The sequence below is a fragment of the Papio anubis genome, chromosome 4 (assembly GCF_008728515.1).
Source record: "Papio anubis isolate 15944 chromosome 4, Panubis1.0, whole genome shotgun sequence".
Taxonomy (NCBI): domain Eukaryota; kingdom Metazoa; phylum Chordata; class Mammalia; order Primates; family Cercopithecidae; genus Papio; species Papio anubis.
The window spans coordinates 98883308-98902655 of record NC_044979.1 but is presented as its reverse complement, the minus strand read 5'-3'; the positions used below and the strand labels follow the sequence as shown (position 1 = coordinate 98902655).

At 40.4% G+C, this 19348-nt stretch overlaps 1 protein-coding gene across 6 annotated transcripts in view; it reads right to left on the bottom strand.

The window, feature by feature from the left end:
• Positions 1-19348, bottom strand: part of CREB5 (cAMP responsive element binding protein 5) — a 415931-nt gene that overhangs the window by 7442 nt on the left and 389141 nt on the right. For all 6 annotated transcript variants that reach the window (XM_017956829.3, XM_021935938.2, XM_017956826.3 and 3 more), the window contains 3 exons: positions 13958-14281; positions 9084-9311; positions 306-414 (listed from right to left, as the gene is read on the bottom strand). In XM_017956829.3, coding sequence (XP_017812318.1) covers positions 306-414; positions 9084-9311; positions 13958-14281 — 661 coding nt within the window. The remainder of the gene's footprint in view (positions 1-305; positions 415-9083; positions 9312-13957; positions 14282-19348) is intronic.

Here is a 19348-nt window from a genome sequence, read left to right as displayed (position 1 = left end):
GGGCTTCAGCTGGCTCTTTTCTTCCTGGCTGCAAAATTGGAATTTGGTATTTTTTTTAATACTTCGAAATGCCAGGGAAGGAGTAGCCAGAAATTATCAGGAGGTGGTGGGCATGGTGTTGCACAGGGGTCAGGAAAAAGGGATCCCCTTGGAAGAATAGTCTGGAAGCCACTCAAGAATTCTTGTATATCTGCCTGGAAGTATAATCTACACTTTACTTTTGCTCTTTCAATCAAATTCAGTGCAAACTTAGTGGCAAAAAAAAAATTGGACACTAAAGAAAAGTGAAAAAGTCGGTGACTTACTTAGATATCCTTGTGATTCTTTCTGCATGGCTGTTATTGGGCAGTCTTTATGTGTTAACAACAACTGTTTCAGCTGGGCCACCTCATTTTTCAACATAGACACTTCATTCTAAAAGAGATGTATTAAAACCATGTTGAGAAGACCAGAGGATACAAACCCAATGCCCTGTGCACTTTCAACAACAAAACTGGCAAAGTCTTCTGTTATGTCTAAATGACATCAAGAACATTATTTACTGTGGTTCGCCTGAAAGTTTGTAGCTTACCTTTAATTTGGCCCTCATATTTACCAGGGCCTTTCTGAAGAGATTAGGTTTTAACTCAAGAGCTGAACCTTATTAAAAGGCTAGACCACACCCTTAGGTGATGAGAACTGAAGCCAGGTGAGAATCCTTACTCCACACTGACTGCATGACCTTAGGTAGATAACACAACCCAACTGAGCTCCAGCAACCTCGTTATAAGATGGTGATAAGAAGAGTACAACATTATTTGTGTTACTGTGAGGATTAAATACGGTAATAGATGGGAAACAGAACAATACCCAGCACATACTAAGCACTTAATACATTTAACTATCGTAACCTTCACAAGCTCAGGTTGACATCCAATTGAGAATGTGAATATGAGGCATGCAGTGGGCAGAATTATGTGGTAGGATTTGTGGCTTCCACCTGAAATGCAATCAGAGTAACCTGACTCATCTACCATCAGACTTTCCAAAAGAAGTATGTGTTGCTCAATCTAAAAGGAATATCTGAAAATAAATTGACCTTCAGCCATGAATCCCTGCTACCCCCACCATCTCCTACTCAATTGCTGTTCATGGGCTACTGTTGAGCAAAGCACGTCCACTTGCCTGATGCCCACTAAGCAGGAGGCATGGAAGCACATAGTGCACACGTTGGTCAGCTGCAGGTGGATGATGTCAGCTCAGGGTGGCAAGAAGCAATGAAGTTTTGGGCCATGATTGAATTAATTTGATTGAGTGCATTGATTATTTGGTCAATTTCGGTCTATAAAATACTCTTTCCCTCCTCAATATCAGGATATTGTGGATGGTGTGGGGTTTTCTTCTATTTACTCATGTAAGTGCCTCGGATCTCTACTTTATCTATTAATAGTAATTCACAGAGGCATGCTCATAGCTTTGTAGAATAATGAACTTGGCATCCATTGTCTACAAATATAGACACAAAATAGATGGCGGCTCCGAGATGCTTCCACTTGATAAAAGTGAACTGTAAATGTAGTGCTGTCTTGAATAAGCCATTTAAAAATTGTGATCAGTAATATCCTCTCTTTGGTCAAGGTTTATTTGTGACTGCCAGGCATTGTACTTCACATATTGGAAACTTAAAAAATGCATGCACACAGAAAAGCACGATTAACATTGCTGTCATTAAGTTGTACCTACACTTTCAATATGAACTTGGCTTTTCAGCCATGTATTTATCACCTAGGAATGCATGTTTGGGATTCCAGAAGTTACTCTAAAAAAAATTGAAATATTTTTTAAGGAATATCTCCCATTTCTAAATTTCTTTGTGAAATACATTATAAGCAACCACATATTGAGTAATATTAATAACAAAATAATAAAAATAATAATAAAACAATAACAAGAATAAAAATCTCATCTACAAATCTCATCTCATTCCCTTTCTCTTCCAAACTTTATTTTTACAAAATAAAAATGACTATTTGGGAAGTTAGCCTTAACGATGAATAAATCACTTAATCAAACAAGAAAATTGGTCTTACATCTCAGAACATACAAGAAGGCAAATTGTACCTCCCAACTCCAAATGAATGTGATTGATAAGGGGCTCTGTGGAAACCAAAAGTGACTCTGTCAATTCCAGGGTCAGTGGGATAACTTACAGGACAATTTATTTTAGCCTTAAATACTACCTTCTTCCTCTTTGATTTTACACCTATCTAAATTCAGATGGCCTTCCTTCTTTTTCTCAGTTCTCCCTCTGCTCAAAATAGCACATATAAAAGAAAGTCACTTCTAGACCATCATATGAAGGCAATCTCTTGTCAAAAACAAACAAAAACAAAACAAGGAAACAGAGATGTGTTTATGTGTGTGTGTGTGTGTGTGTGTGTGTGTGTGTGTGTATTTATGTATATTTACTTCAGAAGGAAATGTCATATTATTTGCATTAAACTACAGAAATAACACTTTTCTGAAATCAAAACTGCCAGACACCTTGCCCCCTGAGTAGAAGCTCTCAGCTGCAGATAATGTAGACAATGGATCTTAGAAAATGGAATCAAGTTCCAATTTCTAGCGAATCCACACTTTTCTACCTAGAAAACAACAACAACAAAAAGTATTAAAAACAAAACTGGGTTCTCTTGCTTTCTTATACTTTTGGAAGAAAAAACACCCCCGCCTGTGGGCATCTTGGAGAGGTTGAACTTAGTCTCCATTTCTTCCCCCACTATGTCCCGGGCAGTGAAACCCTTTCTTGGCAGCATTCAATCTCCCAGGCACAAAGTGTTCATTGCCCCTTCCTTAAGAAAACACTCCGAATTCTATTCTCTGGGTTTCTACAGTTAGCAAAGAGCTAACTGCCTATGATATTTGGCATGCCCCAAACAGTTTCACAATAAATTTTTGCTTTCATAAGGCTGTTTTACTATAAAAAGAGCACCAGTCAGCACATGTGGTGCCCTGGCCTATCACCAAAACCCCATACAAAGTATATGACTTTGGTGGCATTTAGTCTATGAACAGCAAAACACTTTATTAATAAAGCAATATGTTGTAAGTACAGAGACCAAAGGCCTGAGTGTTGTGAGGGTCTGTAAAAATGCAGAACCCTGAGAATATTGAGACAGCTGACCATCATTTAAAGATATATGTGAATATGAACATATTCTTTTTTTCTTTTTTCTTTTTATAGACACAGGGTCTTGATCTGTTGTCCAGGCTGGACTACAGTGGCACCATCATGGTTCACTGCAGCCTCTACTTCCTGGGCTCAAGCAATCCTCCCACCTCAGTGTTCTGAGTAGCTGGGACTACAGACATGTGCCACAATGCCCACCTAATTTAAAAAAAATGTTTTGCAAAAATGGGGTCTAGTTATTTTACCCACGCTGCTCTTGAACTCCTGGCCTCAAGTGATTCTCCAGCCTCAGCCTCCCAAACTGCTAGGATTACAGGCATGAGCCACTGTGCCTGGCAGGACATATTTCTTAATGTAACATGTTAATAATTATGTTATTTAGCCATGTTATGGTGGGAAAATGAACACCAATTAATGTCAGTAGAGAAGGGCAATCAGCTTCTTGTTTATACCATATACACGTAACTACGATGCTGCAAGGACTAAATAAAGGCCTAATAACCACAGAAGCCATAGAAATTCATGGGGCAGCATCCAATAGGAAAAGGAACTCTCGCCTGAGAGTTGAGAATAATAGGGTTTGAGTTCTCAAGCTGCCATGCCAACCAAGTATAAAACACGATGGTTTTATACTTCATGTATAGAAGTAGAGAACTACTTCTCTAAGTTCCTTCCAGAAAGAATTTTTTTTTTTATTCTACAAGCATTTCTGTGTCACCTTCTATTGAGAAAGCAAATTACCCAATTATCTAATGAAAGATTCAATCTTGACTTTTATTCATTACTTAACTACTTTCAATATGCTCAAATATGCTTATAATTTTGGTCTTATCTTTCATAAGGGAGCCAGTTCTATCACCTCTTATGCTTCCAAATCTTAGTAAGGCAGATTCCAAAGCAACATTTATAGTTTCATTTTATAACAAAATTTTGTATGTCCATTTATGTGTCCATATTGCTGAGACAGCATCTATGGAGCCTTCATTATATTTCATAAAGGGTCTTTGGCTTAAGAAAGGTCAAAAATCACTATCTTGGAGAAAGAAGAATGAATTGTGTGGTGTGCACATGCATAATCATCTTAAAGATTCCACAGTGAAAGAATGATTAGTATAGGAAATGCACAAATACTAGACTATATTTTAAGTAAAAACCCTTTTCAGGGGAACATAAGTGGAATCACCTTGAATTCATTTTGGAAGAGAACAACCAGATAGCAAATGTTTCAAAATGCATAAAAGAAATCAAATGTGGCCTGGAAGTCTAGTAGGGAAATAAAAACCAGGCCTTCTGGAGGCATTTTCTTACTCTGAATTACCTTGTTTTATAAATTGAGGAAAATCACCATTTTTTATTCCCCTATGTAGGTTATAATCAGAGTTTTAGGTCTTAATATAAAAGTACTTTGTAAATACAAGGTATTAATAATACATATCGATTGTCTGGTGGAAATCAACTCTTCATCTTTTCATTTTTCTAAATGAATTTGAGTTTGCTCCTCTAAAGCAGTTAGCTGTTTAGCAATTGTAAGATCCAGTTGGACTGATCTATTTTTAAACCCATAGTTTGCCTTGGGGTGAAGCAGCACTCCATAGAGATATTCAATACTACAATAACATACTTTAAGCAAGCACTCCAACAAGTCCCTAATAGCTACATTTGCAGTGTTCAGCTTTGGGGATGTCATTATTTATACGATAAATCCACAGTGCTTTTTGGTGTAAGCAGTAGTTTGTGCCAAAAAAATAATTATCAAAATGGGCCCTACAATATACCCTCCCCCAGCTTTTTTGTTTTGGTAGATTAGCTGAGACCAGGTTTGGTTCACTCTGAAACAAAGAACTTTCAATTTGTCAAGCAACAGTTCCCATCTGGCCTATTCGCTTGCCAAGTCCCAGACCTGGGCTCATGTGTCCAAAATTTCAGCAGCAACTTAGACCATGTGTCTTTGCACTAAAAAAGAAAAGCAATTATTTCCATGGGTGACCAGATGATTTCCATATCCTCTACCGAACCCAGACGTTCTACTGAGTACCACATCAGCAGTTGATGAATTTAGAGCTGATCTTAGTCACTTAGTATCAGAAAAAAGAACATGGATTTCTTTGGCTTACGGAGTTTCTAAAATAAAAGACCACAAAGAAGTGGGTTAGGTCAACAGGAGACTTCCCTGAGTCCTCATTCTGCCACCTACTCATTGTGTGACATTAGGGAAGACCCCTCATTTCCCTAACCTCAGTTTCTTTCTCCATAAAATGTCAGATTAGGTGGTTTCTAATATTTTCCCCAATTCCTATACCTTTTTGGACCTCTTGGGCAGAGATGTGTTGTGAGACTAGGAAATGAAGTCTGGGAGTTTGATTTTGTTTTCTTAGGTCTGGTTTTTCCAATCTGAAATGCTGCAGCCTAACTAGAGGGTTCTATGCTGGAAAACAACTCAAAAGTGGCAGCTGGCCATCCAGACCTTGGATATTCCATTTGGCTGGAGTTTGTTTGCTTAGCACCTTCCATTTCTGTTTACTTAAAATTTGGCTCACTGGTCCAGCCTCAAGAGAGCCACCTTTTTCTTTTGACAAAGGTCCAGTGAGAGGGAAAGGGTCATTCAAAGGTAGCAGAATCTGCAGCATCCTCTCCAGCATCCCAGGGCCTGATGCAGGACACTCAGCTTCACAGAGAACACTGGGCGGTTGTGGCTTCTGTCCCTCCAAGGCAAAGCGGTGGTTGGAAAATATCAACAATTTAGTCTGTTCAGAGACTGTCCCTTTTTTGGGTACTGTTTTAACTACCAAAATATTGGTGCCTGTCACATGAACTCAGTAGGAATTTTTTTTTTTTTTCTGGTTTTGGGAGCTAGAGTTCTAGTTCCTTTTTTCCCTCAGCCATTTGGCTCTAAAGAAATGTGAAAAAAAAAATCAGTGCATTAGGGTCTAGCAAAGGGTAAATTTACCTTGTATATTTTGTAAAAGCAGTCATAAATACGCATATGCCAAGTCACGAACACCTCTGGCCTCAAAAATCAATGGACATCTTTACTTTCCTGGCTCTCTGCTATGATCCCTCCATGTTTGCATGCGTTAGGATCACAGTCAATACCCTGAAGGAATTCTGCAAGGACTCATTTTAGTTAAAACTGATTTAAAGCCTTGGCAGCTGATATGTGCCAGCTGGCTATTTTTGGCTCCTTCATCTAAGCAGTGGTTCCTAAGGCTGATTTTGCCACCCAACTTCCCTTCCCAATCACCACTAGGGGACATTTGGCAATGTCTGGAGACGCTTTGGTTGTCATAGGTGGAAGGTGTGCTCCTGATACATAGTGGGTAAAGGCCAAGGATGCTGCTAAATAGCCTGCAATGCACAGGGAACAACAAAGAATGATTGAGCCCAGAAGTCAATAGGGCCAAGATTGAGAAAACCTACACGTTTGCATCATCCTCCTGCAGACCTCAGAAATGGTGGCAAATTCCTGGGTTTCCCCAACTTCAGTTATCACAGAACCACTGCTGTAATATTTACTAGGTTCACATATATAAGAACTTTTATTTACTTAACATGTTTGTGCAAATTAACTCAATTTTGAATAATTTAGCCTTCTTACTAATATCTTTGAAACTGCAGATTTGATCTTCTAATTACATTTTTCAATACACATCAAAATTAAAATATGATTATTAATATTAAAAATGCTTGGCTGTGCGTAGAGGCTCACACCTATAATCCTAACACTTTGGGAGGCTGAGGTTGGAGGGTTGCTTGAGACCAGCCTGGGCAACATAATAAGACCTTGTCTCTAGAGAAAAAAAAAAAAAATTAGCCAGGCATGGTGATATACACTTCGGGAGGCTGAGGTGGGAGGAACACTCGAGTCCAGGAGGTCAAGGCTGTAGTAAGCTGCCCTCCAGCCTGGGCAATGGAGTGAGGCCCTGTCTCAAAAAAGAAAAATGCTTAACCACATTCTACCTAAAAGTTTCTCAGATACTACTGTGCCTATCAGATTCTACAAGTGGTTTTAAAGGTGTTTGAGTCCAGCCATTTCTCTGGTGGCTTGACTCCCTGCAATCACATCCTTGCCAAGTAGTCAAGCAGCCAATTCTTAGACACTCCAGCAATGAGGAATTCATTCATTTACTTAACAAATGGTTACTGAGTGTAGACACTATACTATAAACAGGGGAACCCATTCATTTATTCAACAAATAAGTTACTGAGTGTAGACACCACACTATAAACAGCAGATAGATAGTGGGCGGAGGGAGTAGCAAGAGACAGTCCCAATCTTCCCGCAGCATGCAAGTTAGTGCAGGAATCATTATCTTATTTTCCTCACATCTGCTATATGTTTCGCAGTTTCTTGCTCATCATGTCTATCACAAAAAGAATGACACATTTAGGGGGAAAAATGAACATCCATAAATTATGAAATTCGGGCCCTCATACAACACACACTTTCCTTATATACTTTCAATTTGTACACTGGAAGCCCCAAGCCATCTCCATTTAATGAAACTGAATATGCAAAGGCTTTGGGGTTTGGCACCCTAACTGTTCCTTTCTAAGGATGCACAGAGAACTAGGTGTGGGAAGAAGATGAAAGTAACCTACCAATGCCTAGCCATTAACTGGTTTTTTTTTTTGTTTTTTTTTTTGAGACAGAGTCTCACCCTGTTGCCCAGGCTGGAGTACAGTGATGCGATCTTGGCTCACTACAGACTCTCCCTCCTGCATTCAAGCCACTCTGCTGCCTCAGCCTCTTGAGCAGCTGGGACTATGGGCCTGCGCCACCACGGCAAATTTTTTTTGTATTTTTAGTAGAGACAGGGTTTCTGCACCTTGGCCAGGCTGGTCAAACTCCAGACCCCAAGTGATCCCGCCACCTCCCAAAGTGATTAGCCTCCCCAAGTGCTGGGATTACAGGTGTGGGCCACTGCACCCAGACCCCATGAACTCTTAAAGTGCAGAGTCTCCCTATGTAGGGTACTTTCCTCCCTGCCCCACTCTCTTTGGCCATTCTCTCAGCTTCTGGAAGCACTGGAGTATAATCCACAACTCTTAATGCTATCCCTGGACTGTGGGTCACATACGTGTCTATTTATTTCCCTTTTTTTCTGCTGATAAATAGTGCACATATTTTTAACATTAGAACAAATGCTCTAAACTACATCATTATAAACTATAAAGTCTGCCGGAGAAGCCCGGGTACTAGAGTTTCTTCCTTTTCTCTTAGACACGCCCAGACACTTCTGGGCCTCATTATAAAATCTCCCCAGTGAAGCCATTCATAAAAAGCAAAAATTATGCAAGATTCAAATCTTGGTGAGTTGGCAAATGAGATGAAAACATGCCTTTTCTTTCAGAGCTACATAATGACCATAAACCTTTCTTTCTTCCATGTGAAACAAAAATAGAGATAATCAAGTATAAGCCAAGGCAACCCCCTCAACCTAGTGAATATAAGGAGCAGCTCCTTTTCAGTTGAAGGTTTATTATGGGCCAGGCACTGGGCAACTGCTTTGGAGACATTAGTTTGTTTATTCCCCCTAATGTAACAACTCTATAAAGTTATGATTCCCATTCTATAGAGGAAGAAACAGAGAGCCAGCGAGTTAAACCTAGCAAGTAATTGCTGAACCAGGGTTTGGATCTCTGTCGGATTAAAGCCTGTGCTCCCAGCCTACAACTTAGCTGGGTAGGTCCCCCCTTCTCAGAGCTCTGTGGGCAAATTGATTGAAAAACTGAACGGTTAATTTTGTTTTGTAGAGTGTCCCGGAATTAATAAAGCTCGAGGAGTGAGGCTGCGGCTCCTCTGTGGACTAAGTGTGTGGCATCACTGCTTAGGTCAACAAGTGCCTGTCGGGGCCGGAAATGCCCGCGGAGCAGAGGGCCTTTGAGTCCCGGGGAAAGACACCGTGGGCTGCACCTGAAGCTGCATGTTTGTCTGGGTGAGTTCTTCTGCTTTCTTTTCCAATGACATCACCCAGACCTTCCTCTTCTGTCTGCAGCGGGTGGCAGCTGCCCGGTTCCGTTCCAGAAATTTCCGCCGCCTCTCGTCCGGATCCTCGTCCACCACCCTTCGCCGGCGCCCCCCTGTGGGCTGGGGTGGCTGTATTGTCTGGGTTGGCTGCATCTGTTGTGTTGCTGGTGAAACCTGCTGGGACAGAGAGGGAGGAGGTGATGGGGATAGGGAAGGACGTGTTAGGTAAGGGAAGAAACCCAAGCTGATGTTAAAATGCAAAGCACAGAAAGTCTATCGCTTCAGTCAGCATATGAGACTTGCCTCCTATGAATGAAATAAATGATGAAATCACACTCAGAAAAGAAAAAGCATCACTGACCTATATATTCTGTGATGTGTTGGCAAGATATAGGAATGACTTGTGAAAAGATGTAGTCAGATGGATTTTTCCCTGACAGGCGTTTAGCCGAATCATGGTAAAGGAAACATTTATTTTTCTCCTTCAGCTATTAAAAATGTTTTACTGACCGTGTGTTTAAAAACTTTAAAGTAAGGGTCAGGTGTGGCGGGAGGATCATTTGAGGCTGGGAATTTCAGACTAGCCTGGGCAACATAGCAAGACCCTGTGTCTACAAAAAAAAAAAATGGAAAAATTAGGCAGGCACGGTGGTGCATGCCTGCAGTTCTAACTACTCAGGAGGCTGAGGTGGGAGGCTTGCTTGAGCCCAGGAGGTCGAGGTTGCCATGAGCTATGATTGTGCCACTGCACTCCAGCCTGGGCAACACAGCAAGACCTTGTCTCTAAAAAACAAAAAAACAAATAAACAACTTTAAAATAGCCAATGTATGGCTACAGAGTGAAAACAGAAAGGTCAGGGTTATTATCACAATATGGATGACTCAACTGTCATCTGCAGAAAACCTCTGAGCAGGTTGTGGGCTCCTTTCATTCTAATAGTGGTAAAGTTGTGTTGCTAACACACCTCTGGGACATCGTTGCCACTGTGGCTCCTATCAAAAGAAGCCCATGAAGCCAGGAAGGCAGGTGAAATCCTATTTTGACTCTTTCACAGTTCTTAATGCAGAGGACTAGCCGGACCTGCACACTCCAGCTGGGCCTGCCTGCCCCTCAGAGGGCTCACCAGGGTGAAAGGAGATCCAGGAGAGCTTTCTAGGTGATTGGGAAGCTGGGCCTTTGAAAGTGTTAAATCGATGCCTGAAGCAGCACTGAGCCCTGTCATACCCTGTGTGTATGAGATAGTGAGAGTTGCTTGTGCATTACCATACACTTACATTAGAAGGAAATCCTAAGAGTGGCAAAGCACTTTATTAAAAAATTTTACTATGCTTATAGAGTTCTTGCAAGGTCTGTGTGAGACTTAGCAACATCTAAGGCTTAGAGACCTCCACACATACAGCTTTTTTTCTATTCATAAGGCAGACACACGGCACCTTGTGAAATTTCTACGACTGACTCTTTATATGTCTGGACACCTAATGCTTTCCCTCATGCACTTCATTCCTTCCTCCTTCTTCATTCTCAATAAAAGGCGGGTTTTTTTCCCTCTCCCATTTCTCAGTCACTCAGGTTTATGACTGTAATACCTATAAAGTTGTTTTACAAGAGACATTTAACCTGCAGAAATAACAGGCCAAAAGTTTTAAAAATGAAGCCCAACAATCTTTTCTACCACATTCCAGCACTATGATTGAAATCAATCAGAATGACTGTAATTGCACTAATAATGGCTACTGGTTGACATCAGTTGACTGATGGTGATATATTTTAATCCAAAACTCTATCAAACCTTCTATGACTAACTGTAAAAGAATCAGGCCCAGGGTTGAGGTTGAACTGCATCTCAGTAATTTTATGTAAAGCAAAGACATTTTCTTTTTTTCTTGAGATGGAGTCTCTCTCTGTCACCCAGGCTGGAGTGCAGTGGCATGATCTCAGCTCACTGCAACCTCTGCTGCCTGGGTTCAGGCAATTCTCCTGCCTCAGTCATCCAAGTAGCTGGGATTACAGGCACCTGCCACTGTGCCTGGCTAATTTTTGTAGTTTTTAGTTGAGACGGGGTTTCACCATCTTGGCCAGGCTGGTCTTGAACTCCTGACCTCGTGATCCACCCGCCTCGGCCTCCCAAAATGCTGAGATTACAGGCGTGAGCCACCACACCCGGCCAGCAAAGACATTTTCTAGAACTGTTTGTTGGTGACTATTTTCCTCCCGATTACAGAAGAATAACAAAATAAATTAACTGTGTAAGGTCTTAGTCATCAAAATTGCTAGTGAAGACATCATCCTTGTTATTGGCAAAGGCTTACCACTTGCCATTTCGGATGGTAATTCCTGAGCTAACTACTGCAAAGAAAAGCATTAAGAGGGAATGTGCTAACTGCTTGGATATTTTTGCCTTTAACTGTTTCCTTTTGTGAATTATGATCTCTTATTGCCAGCCCCAGACAAAACCCTCAAATAGGAAAAAAATGTTTTCACATCTCCATTGCAGGGACTTATCTTTCAATTCTGTATCCTCCTACCCTAAGTTTAATCAGTGTAACCCATGACACTTTTCGTGTGTCTTCACCCAAAGGCATAAGTGACGTGGTTTCAGGTGTAATGTAGGTTCACGATTGGTTAAGAGAAATTCCTTGAAACCAGCACTCTACTATCACATCCTTACATGCAGGAGGAGCACAAGAAGCCAGGAGAAAATGCAAATACATTCCTAAACCCAGAATCTGTGTAACTGGTAATTATTGTTGCTTGTAATTTTATTTTTAAAGCAGAATTCTCTTGGCATAGATGCTCTGAAAATTGTGATCAAAAGTAATCAATTATAATTTCAAAAAGGCAGAATTTATTCCAAATCATCTTAGAATCTCAGAGTTCAAAGGATTCTATTCCTACTTTCAGATAATCATACAATTAAGAAAAATGGCAAGATCTCAGTAATCAGCCAAGTTAATACAATTTAAAAGTGGTGTTTTGGGATACTGCCTAAATGATCTGGTTCAAATTTTAGCAAGACCAACCTGGGCTCTTTCTTTTTAGTATACAATTAAAAGAAGTAACTGTTCATGAAGCTAATTATAATAGCAATTAACTAATTGCATATACAATTGGCCACTTACTGACTTGAAACAGAGGGCAACTGGCTAATTGGTAATTAGCTAGTGAACGGCTTTTATATTCAAAGAACTGTTATATAACTTGCCCTGTGAAATAACTTGCCCACAAAGGTGACCAAACCTTGATGTTCTTGTTTCCTTATAAACTAAGTACCTATGTGAATCAATTTGACCATCGTTGACTTTGTAGTTGTTTTTTTTTTTTTCCTTTCTAAATACATGTTCTAGTATGGCATTTGACTAAAAATGTGACCAAAAAGGTTCTCTGGGTAACGTTTGATTGCTATACAATTTGCTAAACTTCTATTATTTTGGTTTGGAATAACATATTTTGAACACTGTGCCAAGGGCTTTACAGAGATTCTCTTATTTAATACTCATAAGAGCCTAGAGTTTAGTCTACTATTACCCAGCCCCATTTTGCAGATGGAAAAACTGAGGGTTGGAGAGGTTAATCGTTTCTGTTCACAATCACACAGTGAGGAAGCCAGGAAAAAAGTTAAGGTTATCTCACTCTAATGCTCAATTCTTATTCACAATGTAGAACACCTCTAAGGACCTTGTAAAAGACAGTTTATCTAATAAATAGCTTAGAGAGTTGCTTGTGCCTGATCCATTCTGTGGATGGCTGTCCAGGTTTGGTGCACGTTAATGGAGGGGGGCTCAAGAGTTCAAAAAGCTGCCTGGTGTAAGGTCTCGTCTCCAGGGGCAGATGACAGAGGAGACGGTGAATAAGTGTTATTTGATGGTTCCACGCTTCCGACACCCTTCTGATCCAGCTGGTTGGAAGCTGGCAGTGTGGACTGGGTGGAGGGTATGGATGAAGGTCATTCTGCTTGAGGATCCAAAGTGTCTAGGCCCAGCCATGCTCCTGGACATGCCCTTCATCCACTTACTAAAACTCACTCCAGTACAGGACTCGCCTCTCTTCTTGGCCGTGGGTGACATAACGTCTGCCTGGTCCCCCAACCCTCTTTCAGTTTTGTCTAAATGCTGGCTTTCTTTACAGCCACTCCTGGTGACTCTCCCCCACTGGGATTTGGCCTTTCTCTTGGTCTGATCATCTACAGAACTTGGCTCTCTTTCTGTTCCCTCCAACGCATTTCTCATTCAGGGGGATGAGTCACCTCTCTTCACCATTTACACAGCACCTTATGCCCTAGCATCCGTGATGGAGCTTCTTTGTCTGCCTTGAATTGTTACTCTTTAGATTTTTTAACATTCACTGTTACTCAGAAGATTGCCTGTTGTATTTAACTTCCATTTTACAGGTGACAAAATTCAGTCTCTATGATGTTTTAAAACAGCAGCTAGAACCAGGGTTAGAATTAACTTGTTTTTCTCATTCTTAATTCACATCTTTCTTCACAAATTTAAGTTCTTCCTAATCCATCGATTCATATTACTTTTGGGAGGGGCTAACTTTCTGACACACTGCAGAAATAGATTTTGGAGAACTTAAAGTTTATACTTGCCCTTAGAGACTAGACCTGATATTATTTAGTATATTATTTATAGAAATTGTGATCTGGTAGGGTCTTATGGGTAAGGGTTGCCTCCTAGGAGATAAACAGAGCTCCCTAGAATGTGAGATAGAACACCTGGGCTTGTCAAACAAGATTGCTGCAAATGACCCCAGCATTAGAGCTTGCACTGTTAAGAAAGAGAATAAGAAGGGGAAAGAGATCACAGAAAAGGTCTACCTGTGCTTGGTTGCCGGTGTGCAGGGGCGGATGTGGCGAGGTCTGGTGATGTGCTGGGTGTGCATGAAGGTGGGAATGGGAGTGGTGATGTGGATGGTTCTGCTGGTGATGGGGTTGAGGGTGAGGATGGTGCGCTGGGTGCTGGTGCTGGTGTGGGTAAGGGTGGTGGGGTGGCAGTGTCTGGTGCTGATGTGGGTGCGAGTGCATGTGATGGTGTGGCGTCTGGTCCTGCCGGGAGCCCATCATCTCCATCATGTGTCCCATGGTGTTCATGTTCCCATTTGACATGGCAGCAGGGTGGTGAGTCAGTGCAGCCTTCAACCTCTGAAACAGAACAAAAGGGAGGGGAGGGAACAACTGAAGTCAGTCATGTACATGATAGAGATTTAAAAGCAAAATGACTCACATTTTCAATTCTATATTTTAGATACTATTGTTAATGTTTCCTACCAGTAGCTATCTTGCTACCAGTACAAGATAGCTTTTGTATTAATTTCATATTTTCTTACATATTGTGGTCATTAGGAGGGTCCATGTCAGCCAAATAGGTTAATTCAACTGTCAAAGCCAATGGACAGGATATCCTATCAAGAATTACACATTCTACTAAAAGGTATTTCCTATTATCCAATCATGCATTATATCGTATCTACAACTGAATGCAAGCATACACCAAAGAGCACCATTCAATATGATAATGCCATTGAACAAAGAGCCTCCATCTGGTGTGCCACTGTATTTTTTTTAATTTTTTTTTTTTTTGAGACGGAGTCTCACTCTGTCACTCAGGCTAGAGTGCAGTGGTGCGATCTCGGCTCACTGCAACCTCCGCCTCCTGGCTTCAAGCAATTCTCTGCCTCAGCCTTCTGAGTAGCTGGGATTACAGGCACCTGCCACCATGCCAAGCTAATTTTTGTATTTTTAGTAGAGATGGGCTTTCACCATCTTGACCAGGCTGGTCTTGAACTCCTGACCTTGTGATCCATCCACCTTGGCCTCCCAAAGTGCTGGGATTACAGGCGTGAGCCACTGCGCCCGGCCAGCCACTGTATTTTGTAAGAGTCACAAGAACAAATGCTCTTGCTTCTCAAAAGATTTCTCAGACACAGAGAATAAATAATTTCAAAATTTAAAATGTAGAGAACTAATCTGATTTTAGGGCTTAAAATTAGAGTTAGTAATTTACGAGCTTTGGAGGGAATGTGTAGGTATTTTCTGTTACCAATATCTTTCTTATGGTCCCTTCCAATACTCTAATTTTTCTCACTCAATAGCTTTCTTTTGACTTTGAGAAGAGAGTGAGGAAAATAGAAGAATATGGAGTATTGTACCTCCTTTGATGGCCACATCAACCGGCCAGATATATTTCTAACACAGAAGCATTATCCATTCATAAGCAGACATGTACACAAATAACTTGTACCTGAGTCTAAAGGAAGGGTCAGCAAACTTTTTCTATAAAGAGTCAGACAGTCAATATTTTCTTCTCTTATCTTCTCTGTCTCAACTACTCAACTCTGAAACTGTGGTGCAAAAGCAGCTGCAGACAATGTGTAAATGAATGAATCTGCTATGTTCTAATACAACTTCAGGGACAGGAAATCTGAATTTCATATAATTTTTACATGTCATGAAATGTTATTCTACTTTTGATTCTTTTTCCCCAGTCACTTAAAACGTAAAAACCATTCTTAGTTCATGCACTGGACAAAATTAGGCAGCGGGCCAGATTTGGCCCTTGGGCCATCATTTGCTAACCCTGTTCTAAAGGTTCAGTTGATAATCAGCTTAGTCCCAGTTTCTTCAAATTGTTTCTTCTGTGACACAGTCAATTATCATCATATCCCGAGGGGCACAATATGCTAAGGACTGTATAATGCAGTTACTCGTTGGAAATATATCTTATGCAGAGATGATTGTCTAATTGGCAAGCTCCCATTGACTTCATGAAGTATTTACCAGGGGACTCAAAGTTCTCTCCAGATTTATGTTCTTATCTGATCCATGATAGTGGTGTATAATTGCTGGGCAAGGAAACAGTTGTATTTAAATGATGATCAAAGCTACCATGTGCTAACATTGTACAATATTAATGATTCTCAACCGGTTACATACACTATTGAAAAATACCAATTCAATTAATCAAAATCCTTAGTTAAACATAAAAAGCCTCTACCTGCTAAGAAAAAAATAAATAAAAAACAAGAGGAAAGGATGGTAGATTGTATGTTAATATGAGATTATCATTTCAAATATTTTCGCATCCTGATTCAGTAACCACATAGTCCACTTCTTGCCTCTTTCATGAGCAACAGATACTGCACAACAACTACTCAACTTCATAATCCTGAAGCCGTTCAGCATCCTAAATGTCTGGAAAAGATGAGATGCTGGCTGCTGGGTATTGTGTTTCCTTTTTTTTTTTTTTTTTTTTAGATGGAGTCTTGCTCTGTTGCCAGGCTGGAGTGCAGTGGCACGATCTCACTGCAACCTCCACCTGTTGGGTTCAAGCGATTCTCCTGCCTCAGCCTCCCGAGTAGCTGGGACTACAGGCGTGTGCCACCATGCCCAGCTAATTTTTGTAGAGACAGGGTTTCACCATGTTGGCCGGGATGGTCTCCATCTTTTGACCTCGTGATCTGCCTGCCTCGGCCTCCCAAAGTGCTGGGATTACAGGCGTGAGCCACCATGCCCGGCCATGTTTACTTCTAAACAGAAGAGTGAACTAACACTTCTCATCTCCAATTTTGAGCAATGATTTCATTGTTTTTATAAAAATGCTTATTATAAAAATTTAAGCAATGCTTTGCAATGAAGTCAGCAACAATGAAGCCAAACGCGTTGTTTATATCTGGTGGGTGAACAGCATTCCAGACAACTCTATATATGTATATGGAGAGATGAAAGAATAACTAGAATAATTTTATAACTGTGGAATTAAAATAGCATGTAATTATAAAAACTTTTATTTGACTATGGCATAGCAAAGAAATGAAAATCCGGGAAATTGCTGGGATTTAGATACATGTTTCTTTACCCTAAGAGAAGTTTTTAGATGATATCTCCGAATTTAAGGATGAAAAAATATGAAAAGAGGTTATGTTGAAATCATCATGCCTTTTAAAAAAACTGACATGATGGAAAGTATGGATGGACTTTCTAAACTATTCCTTGTAATTTCATTACTATAAAAGTATACTTTTTATAATAAAAAATCAATTACTACAACAATATTAGATGAAAAAGTAAAAGCCACTTGCCTAGCCTTCTCCCCTAAACCCCAGTTATAACCACCACATATCCTCAGACATTTGCTTTGCATTTATTAGGATACATTTGTGCAAGCCCTTTTAATACATAGTTTTGTATCTTGCTTTTTGTCCCTTTAGCAATATATCCACAAAATAGGTAATAATAATGGCTATCATTAGCTAAGTACTTGCTATGTGCCAGTTCTTGTTCTATATGTTTTACAAATATCAAGCCACCTAATCCTCAGAACAACCCTGTAAGGCTAAACGAGAGGCAAAGCCACTCTACCTCCAAAGCTTGTTCTCTAAACCAGGAGAGAAGGTGCCACAAGCCATGCCATTCACGCTTTGCCAAAAACAGAAATGAACTGTGTTTTGCCACCGCCCCATCATCAAAAGGAAAAGCAGAAAGAGTGAGAAGGGGCTAGAAGAGCTGACAAGAGGAGAAGTTATTGCTGCATGGTCCAGCAATGGCCACGTGCAAGTGTTACTCAGCACACAGCTAGGGACCTGGATGCGCTCTTTCTGAAATTTAGTGGAAGGGAGAATGGATGGTAAAGAATTTCCAGGAACTTCATCTGCAGCAAAGAAAGGATTATCCAGGGCTCAGCATCTTCATCTCCCTTGTATTTGTGAAGAATTGATACTTACATTTCCCCAATCCAAAACACAGACATGATAAGGGCCATGCATCCGTTCTCCCTGCCTCTACTTCCTCACGCTTGGCTTTAACCCTTGTAAGTCTGTCTAATGCTCAGGGGATGAAGGTCAAAGCCCTTAATATGGCCTAGCTGTGGTCCCTGCAGGGCATAGGCCTGACTTCCCATCAGCCCTTTCTCTTCCCAGCCAGCCACACTGACCAACTTTCAGTGCATCATGCACCCCTAGACATGGGGCCTTCGTGTTTCACAATCTTCTTGCCTAGGATGCTCTTTCCCTTTCTTCAGACATTCCCTTTCTTCAGTCCAGCCTTCTCCTTAGTAAACTTCTCCCTGGTTTCCTAGTGTAAATCAGTTCCTGTTATATGATCCTAGTAGAACCATATTTCTTTTAAAAAATAATTTAGTTTGTAGCTATATACTTTTAGTATGATTATTTAATTAATATTCATCAACCATCTCAGATTGTAAGCTTAGAGCAGAAACCATGTTAGAATTTGCTCAGTGTTAAATTCACAGCTTTAGCACAGAGCCTGATACATATGATACACTGAATTCATATTTGTGGAATGAATGAAGGAATGAATGAATTAAACTTTCTGAGACTTATGATAAATGCAGCATTTTAATCTTGGATCACTGTATCTGCTATTTATGTGGGAGGATGATTTTATTAGTCAACCAAGGTTAGCAGAATCAACTACAGAAGTCATGTAGGCAGATGGGCTGTAAAAATACAGTCAAAACAGTTTCCTGCTCCACACCTTGCCTGCCCTCTAGAAAACAGTAACAGAGAAAAGAAAACAGAAGTAAGTAAGAGGAATGCCTGTTAATTTTATCTTGATGTATTTTCCTTGAAAATTTGGCAAGGAAAATAAAAAATCTATGTAGGAGTGGGTCATTGTGCCATCCCTTCAAAGCTACAAACAACTTTTCCACCTTTAATTAGGAGCAAATGGAACCTGACAAATAAATATGATGCACCAGATCTTCATCTCTTAAATAATTAGCTTATACTGTTAAGGGAAATTACTTGATTGCCTCAAGTCTATTCTTGTACTGTTCAGGCCAACACAATAATGCTAGCAATGCTTATAACATTCTACTTAACTATTTATTTACTCAACAAATGTTTATTGGGCTTCAACTATGTGCCAGGTACCATAATAGGCACATTGTTATTTGCCCACTATTTGAAGGAAATGGAAGATGCATAAAGCCAAGTTTTTAAAAACACCAGAGAGAAGAAATACACATTTAGATGTGGAGATGAAGACTTTTGATCACCCCTCAGAAAATCACAGGCCTCTGGGTTGAGTCTACCCTCTGAGCAGCAGCCTGTGTGAATGCAGTGAAGATAAGTGATTATCAAGCTGCTCTGCATATGCCACATTGAATATTCTCCGTGTCATTTCAAAACAGTTTGGGACACTCCTCAAAGTCCTAAGGAGCCTACTGTGTCCCTGGATCCTGGTGCCAAC